Genomic DNA, 7,930 nt, shown 5'->3' with positions numbered 1-7,930 from the left:
CAGGTACCTCTGTGTACTCTATAGTACCCTGTAGTACTCTCAGGTACCTCTGTGTACTCTGCTGTAGTACCCTGTAGTACTCTCAGGTACCTCTGTGTACTCTGTAGTACCCTGTAGTACTGCATGGTACCTCTGTGTACTCTGTAGTACCCTGTAGTACTCTCAGGTACCTCTGTGTACTCTGTAGTACCCTGTAGTACTCTCAGGTACCTCTGTGTACTCTGTAGTACCCTGTAGTACTGCATGGTACCTCTGTGTACTCTGTAGTACCCTGTAGTACTCTCAGGTACCTCTGTGTACTCTGTAGTACCCTGTAGTACTCTCAGGTACCTCTGTGTACTCTGTAGTACCCTGTAGTACTCTCAGGTACCTCTGTGTACTCTGTAGTACCCTGTAGTACTCTCAGGTACCTCTGTGTACTCTGTAGTACCCTGTAGTACTCTCAGGTACCTCTGTGTACTCTGTAGTACCCTGTAGTACTCTCAGGTACCTCTGTGTACTCTAGTAAAAGTATCCTGGAGGAGTACTGTGAGATCAGCAGTCTGCTGACGGAGGAAGTCGTCGGCGGTCCATCGGGAGATCTCGGCGTCCGTCCAGCAGATAGACCCGCTGGCCGAGTACCAGCACTTCATCGACGCCTACAGGTGAGTCCGGCCCGCCTTGCGAAGGCTGCGGCGATGCCCGCTCGCCGTAGTAACCCTCCATTCATCCGCGGTCAGGTCGGTGCCACCGGAGGCGAACGTGGAGTTCGATGCGTCCCTATTGGACGAGACGGAAAACATCCCGGCCAACGAGATCCTGTGGAACACGCTAACGGCAGACAGCTTGCAGAACACGTGAGCGCCTGCTGCATAAAAGCACTTCCTGTGGCCTTCCAGAGTAAAAGCCCATTCTGACCTCCTGTCCAGGTTATCGTGGAAGACGGAGGAGTTGGCGCTGACCCAGAAGAACCTGCAGGAGAGGAGACGCTGGCAGACGACCTGGAGGCCCGGATCCAGACCGGCCAGCAGAACGCCGACAGGAAAAGCGAGTGAGTGAAGGGGGCGGAGCTAGGCCTCACCTAGTGGGGTGCAGGGGGCGGAGCCAGGCCTCACCTAGTGAGGCCTGGCTCCAGCCGGCTCTCCTCCTGAGCCGGCTGGCCGGCAGGGGGCGGAGCCAGGCCTCACCTAGTGGGGTGCAGGGGGCGGAGCCAGGCCTCACCCAGTGGGGTGAAGGGGGCGGAGCCAGGCCTCACCCAGTGGGGTGAAGGGGGCGGAGCCAGGCCTCACCTGTCTCTCTCACCTGCAGCTGCGTCCTATTGCTGAGCCAGAAGTTGTCCCTGCTGGAGCTGCGTCAGGCCGTCCAATCACTGCGCAGCTCAGAGGCCTGCCTCCTCTCCCAGAAGGCCTTGCTGGACGCCAAGATTACCGCTGCGGTCGCTTCCCCGCCGCCAGCACTGCAGTATGAGGACGACACGCGCTCGGTGTCATCGACGGTGGGTGAAGGTGGCGTTTCAGAGCAATGACAGCCGGCTCTCCTCCTGACCTCTGACCCTCTGGCCTGCAGGACAAGAAGGAGAAGAGCTCCCGCTTCGATACGCTGCGCCACTCGCTGGCCAGCATGATGCGCTCGCCCAAAGCCGTGCTGGGCTCCTCCACTTCGGTGGGTCGTCCTTCCACAGCGTTTCTCTGTCTGTGCTTTGGTCTCGCTGGTCATGTCTTCTTCTTCTGGCCTTCGTTTGAGTAGCAGTTCTTTGATGTGATTCCCACGTCGGAGCGCCCCCTGGCGGAGCAGGAGTGGTACCACGGGGCCATCCCCCGCACCGAGGCTCAGGAGTTGCTACGGCAGCAGGGGGACTTCCTGGTGAGGGAAAGCCACGGGAAGCCGGGCGAGTACGTCTTGTCGGTGTTCTCTGACGACCAGAGGCGGCACTTCATCATCCAATTCGCCGACGTACGTATTCTCACGCTCAGGCCCACCGGAGAAGGTGGGGTCAGAGGTCACCGAACCCACCGCCGGCTCCTCTCTCTCTCTCTGGTAGAGTCAGTACCGGTTTGAAGGGACGGGCTTCCCCACCATCCCTCAGCTCATCGAGCATCACTTCTCCTCCAAGCAGGTCATCACCAAGAAGTCTGGGGTCGTCCTGCTTAACCCGGTCGTCAAGGTAACCCGCCATCACACACCTGCACAGGTGTGTGATGAATGGGCCGAATTCTACTGACACAAAGCCAATCAAATCACCGACCTGACCAGACTGACCGTTAGCACCGCCTCGCTGTTTTCAGAAGCATTTCAGACATAAATCGGAACGGACCGGTCCGTCAGTCGGTCCCGGGTCAGGGTTGGGGTTAAAGTCAGGCTTGGGGTTAAGGTCAGGGTTAAGGTCAGGCTTGGGGTTAAGGTCAGGCTTGGGGTTAAGGTCAGGGTTAAGGTCAGGCTTGGGGTTAAGTTTAGGGTTGGGGTTAAGGTCAGGCTTGGGGTTAAGGTCAGGGTTAAGGTCAGGCTTGGGGTTAAGGTCAGGCTTGGGGTTAAGGTCAGGGTTGGGGTTAAGGTCAGGCTTGGGGTTAAGGTCAGGCTTGGGGTTAAGGTCAGGGTTGGGGTTAAGGTCAGGCTTGGGGTTAAGGTCAGGGTTAAGGTCAGGCTTGGGGTTAAGTTTAGGGTTGGGGTTACAGCGGCGCCGAGACCGTCCTTCATGGTTTGTATTAAAAGTTGTTGACAGGAAATGTAAAATATTGCTGGGTAAATATGTGTTTAAACCCACAACAATAGTCTTAAAAACCACAAAAAATATGATTCAAATTGTTAATTATTTGCTTTTCTGTTTAATCCACATTAAGTCAGATTCTGCTTCAGGGCCTCCAGGACTTCAGGGGCCAGAAATCAGGGTTTTCCCAACTGTATTAAAAGCCTTTACAGGCTAAATGTTGCTTGTTTTTATTTTTTTAGAAAAATTATTTAAAATTTTCTTTCATAAAACATTGCTTAATTCTTGCTTTTTTCTTGTACATTAGCGGCTCACATTGAGCTGCGTGAGCAGAGCTAGCGCTGTGGCTTTTAGACGTGATGAATTCTACAGAGAAACATGAATCTTCACAGGTTGATAGAAATACCCACACAGGTGAGTCCAGTTTGAGTGAAAGGAGGTAAAGCAGGGAAACTTTAGAGATCCAGCTGCGCTGGCGTGTGATTGGTCCGCGCTCAGGCTTCATCCCGAGTTCAATGCATGAACTGTGGTTACACCTCTGGGCCTTTTGGGCGGCGATGAAGAACCAATAGGAATGAACACGGCAGCTGCTGCAACGAGCCGCCATCTTGAAAGTCTGGTTTCCTCTTCAGGACAAGAAGTGGATCCTGAACCATGAAGATGTTGTGCTGGGAGAACTACTAGGAAAGGTGACCTCACTTCCTGTTTCCCCCCTCCATCAGTCACCTCGTGCCATATCTAGATGCTCCCGTGTCCCATAATGCCTTTGCCTGTTGCCAGGGTAACTTTGGCGAGGTCTTCAAAGGAACGCTGCAGCGAGACAAAGTGCCTGTTGCCGTCAAAACATGTAAAGAGGATTTACCTCCAGAGCTGAAGATCCGCTTCCTGTCTGAGGCCAGGTGAGCTCTCAGGTCACTTCAAACCATCAACCATAGAAGAAGAAAACCGCTAAAGCTCTCACCTGATTGGCTGCAGGATCCTCAAGCAATACGACCATCCCAACATCGTGAAGCTGATCGGCGTCTGCACTCAGAGGCAACCCATCTACATCGTCATGGAGCTGGTTTCAGGTGGGTGGAGCCTCCACTTCCTATTGGCTGGCCATCTGCTGCTGGCTTCCTATTGGCCGTAACCGAGCGGCTGCTTCTCCACCAGGCGGGGACTTCCTGTCATTCCTGAGGAAGAAGAAAGACGAACTGAAGACGAAGCAGCTGGTTCGCTTCGCTGTGGACGCTGCTGCCGGCATGGCGTACCTGGAGAGTAAAAACTGCATCCACAGGTGAGTACGGTCACTCAGGCAAGCAGCTGGCTTGGTGGAGCGCTGTGTGACTGTGACCTTTGACCCCCAGGGACCTGGCCGCCAGGAACTGTCTGGTGGGTGAAAGCAACGTGTTGAAGATCAGCGACTTCGGGATGAGTCGGCAGGAAGATGACGGCGTTTATTCTTCTTCTGGACTCAAGCAGATTCCCATCAAGTGGACGGCGCCTGAGGCCCTGAACTACGGTAACGGCTGGCCACGCCCACTCCCGAAGCCGCTTGGCGACTGTCTGCTGACTGGCTGTGCTCCGCAGGTCGCTACAGCTCAGAGAGCGACGTGTGGAGCTACGGCATCCTGCTGTGGGAGACCTTCAGCCTGGGGGTGTGTCCGTACCCAGGGATGACCAATCAGCAGGCCAGGGAGCAGGTGGAGAAAGGTAAGCGGGCGCCGCCGCCTGTCGCCACCATCAAAGGGTTAGCGGTGACCGTGGAGATGTCTTTTGGTTGCCAGGCTACAGGATGTCGTGTCCTCAGCGTTGCCCTGACGACGTGTACAAAGTGATGCAGCGCTGCTGGCAGTACAACCCGGAGGACCGGCCCAAGTTCTCAGAGCTGCAGAGAGACCTGGCGGCCATCAAGAGGAAGTGAGGCGAGGCCACGCTCACAGGGGGCGGGGCCTGCGTTAGCTGGCGGCCATGGAGAGGAAGTGAGGCCTGCGGCCGCTTCCTGTCAGACAATACAGGTGCTGTCGCCACAGAAACAGCCAAGAACATGTAAACACACGGTGCCTAAATAGACAATTCAGCCATTTTTTATAGACACAATGTGAAGAAATGCCACTAAGCCCCGCCCCCAGAGCACTTCCTGGACTGTAACCATGGCGACAGAAGCTCCACGTTAAAGCTCTTTTTTTCTCCTTTATTTATTTTTTAATTAGTTTTTATTTCTGACAGCCAGCTGTCTGTCGCCTCAGGCCCCGTCCAGTCTGCCTTCCACTAAACTTCCCTCTAAATGGCGTCATGCTAACAAAACGTGACTCCTGATTGGTCACCATCATTTTCTGGGCTTTGTGAGAACTGAGCGCCACCTACTGTCACAGTAAATGAACTCCAGTGTTTTGTTGTTTTCAGCACTAATCGTTTCCTTTATAAACTTGTTATAAAAATTTTGTATCATTTATAATGAAAATAAATCATAAGACTTCATAAACTCGTCTGGTTTAATGAAGGTGAAGGACACTAATGACACTAATGAGCTCTGAACTTTGACCTCCTGTGTGTATAGCTCAGCAATATGAAACCATAAATGCTGTTGAAAACTTATAAAATAATAATGAAGACAACAAGAAACTCCTCTGGTCCAGCAAACCAGAACCAGCTGGGGAAGTCAGAGCCGAACCCAGCAGGCCACGCCCCCAAGAAGGTGTCTCACAACAGGCCACGCCCCCAAGAAGGCTTCTCGCAACAGGCCACGCCCCCAAGAAGGCTTCTCGCAACAGGCCACGCCCCCAAGAAGGCTTCTCGCAACAGGCCACGCCCCCAAGAAGGCTTCTCGCAACAGGCCACGCCCCCAAGAAGGCTTCTCGCAACAGGCCACGCCCCCAAGAAGGCTTCTCGCAACAGGCCACGCCCCCAAGAAGGCTTCTCGCAACAGGCCACGCCCCCAAGAAGGCTTCTTGCAACAGGCCACGCCCCCAAGAAGGCTTCTCGCAACAGGCCCCCTGGGGATATTTGGCTGTTTAAATCATGGGTGTCAAACTTCAGTCCTCAAGGTGTCCTGCAGTTTTTCGATGTGCCACAGGTACAAAACACAAGAATGAAATGGCTTAATTACCTCCTCCTTCTTCTCCAGAGTCTTGCTAATGACCTATTATTCTATTCAGGTGCAGCAGAGGCACATCTAAAAGTTGCAGGACGTTGGATGTTGACACCCCTGGTTCAGACATTTTGCTGTGACTGGTTGAGTTCAGAGTAAAATTCGATGTAATCACATGTTCAGAGAAACAGAGTATTTCGATACTCTAGAAAGCTGTTTTTTTCTCAGTGAACAACTGCATTTCCAAGAAGGCAGATTTTTATTGTGATGGTCTGTCAAAATACAGATTAAAATGTAACATCTTTAATTAGCTGAATTATAGCAGGAGGAATTGCTGTTAAATTGGATGTTGAAACATTGTCAGCTTCATGAGAAACTCACTTTTTGTCTGAAAGTCACAGTGTCTCAAAACAAAATAAGAACCAAATAGAGTTCTATTCCACTTCCACAAAAAAAATCTAAATTATATATGAAGTTTGTCCTTGTAGCAACTTTCTGACAAGAACATAAAAATTCAGATATTTGTGACTGAAAGACTTAATTGCAACATCATGAATATTTTTAGAAAGATTTTCAGAAGTTGATATTGCATGAGAAATCTATTCCATCTTTATGTTTTAATATTATAAAATTTCGTCTAACGGAATGACACGTTAAATTATAATATTAACGATTTAATACTCTGGCTACATTTTTATCCACAAAACTACTTTTTAAAGATTCCTCCATTTTTAAAGTGAAATAATTTGAGTTCCACCATAAAATCCCAATCTTTCTAAGATGTTGAAAGTTTAATTTAAGATTTGAAATTCCTCTTGCATTTGCAAGAATTTACTTTCCTCGGTTTGTGATTTATCTCTTATTTCTTCTTCTTCTTTCTGCTCAAACCTTTTCAATAATGTGTGCCTTACTGAACTATTAGAATTTTCTAGAAAGAAAACAAAAACATTGCCATAATTTGCCATTTAACTGAAAATGTCACATGCAGCGATGAATTCTGGGATGCAGCAGCAGTCCGGGTTGTCGCACTTCCTGGATGATGTTGCAGGTGTCGACAGCGCTGTTTCTGAATGGTCTATTTTACTGCAGTGCTAAAAGCTGCTGGATTCCTATTGACTAAATTTATCTGCAAATAAACCAATAAACCAACAGCCTCTTCAATCTGTCCAAACTATTAAAATTGTAAACTTCCAAATAAGGTCGGGAGCGTCGCTGGTTTGGGGTGAGGCTTGTAGCCAATTCGCTCGTTGATAAGCTCCGCCCTGGAAGCAGCTGTGGAGGACGCAGAGGCTCCGCCCCCAATCATATCAACACCAATGACAGAAGCCCGCTCACTCCAGCTCCTGGCCCCGCTTCCTCTCTCGTTTCGTGGCCTGAAGAGAGAAACTGACATGATGATCGGGTCGGGGTCAGATAAGGGGTTGACTGAACCTCCAGCTCCTTTTAACGCTCTCGAATTCCTCGGTGTCGTCGATCTTCAGCTCCAATCGAGTCGGTTTCCTACGCAGCATCTTCGCTCCAGGCGGCTCCTGAACATAACAGAACAGTTTGATCAATAAACGATCAATACGTTTGTCCTGAATGAACCCTGATGACCCAATAGTGTCATGTGAAAAACCTGGAAGGCCAGGTTAGATTTCTGCAGATCATCCACTAGATAGCCCTAACAAGTTGCTGCTCATCGATTGGTCAGGATCAAGAGCTGTTCCAGATAAACTGGTCACAGCTGAGGCAGGCGCTCTGTGGGCGTGGTCTCATCTTAATAAACCAGGAACTAATTAATGCAGCTGCATTTTCACCACAACAATCAAGGCTTGCTGCGTTTTAAATGAGAACAGAAATACTGAAGCGACTGGCGCCCCCTTCTGGTCACAGACCTGCTGCTGTTCTAGTGAGATCATGAGGATCCGGACCGACGGAACCGGGATGTTAACACACTCCACAAGTGATCAACCGATTGAAGCTACAGCTTTTCAGATCGGAACCGGAATCTGAGTTATAAACCGGTCCTGTTCGGTTTAAACTACAAACATCGGATCCGCCCGTAATTTAATCTTCAAACAGAACCGGACGGGATCTACAGATAGCCTGCAGTCCAATCGGAACCAACAACCTTCAGCACCACAGCAACTAATTTGTTGCGGTTTTCTGATCAGGCACAGCTGTGGGCACCT

General features: G+C 50.5%; 1 protein-coding gene across 1 annotated transcript; it reads left to right on the top strand.

Moving 5' to 3' along the window:
• Positions 1-505: 505 nt before the first annotated feature.
• On the top strand, positions 506-5,234 carry LOC129357637 (tyrosine-protein kinase Fer-like; the record flags this gene model as incomplete). Its single annotated transcript, XM_055026727.1, is given in 16 exon segments — positions 506-566; positions 568-644; positions 720-836; positions 909-958; positions 961-1,030; positions 1,288-1,474; positions 1,546-1,641; positions 1,726-1,932; positions 2,021-2,143; positions 3,316-3,372; positions 3,464-3,582; positions 3,659-3,753; positions 3,839-3,962; positions 4,033-4,187; positions 4,256-4,378; positions 4,453-5,234. Coding segments are annotated over 16 exon segments (1,798 nt in total), but the record flags the coding sequence as incomplete, so codon positions are not given.
• Positions 5,235-7,930: the final 2,696 nt, after the last annotated feature.

This window comes from Poeciliopsis prolifica, unplaced genomic scaffold (genome assembly GCF_027474105.1).
Source record: "Poeciliopsis prolifica strain line A6 unplaced genomic scaffold, Auburn_PproV2 SCAFFOLD271, whole genome shotgun sequence".
Taxonomy (NCBI): domain Eukaryota; kingdom Metazoa; phylum Chordata; class Actinopteri; order Cyprinodontiformes; family Poeciliidae; genus Poeciliopsis; species Poeciliopsis prolifica.
Note: the sequence above shows the minus strand (reverse complement) of the source record. Positions and strands in the feature narration are given on the sequence as shown.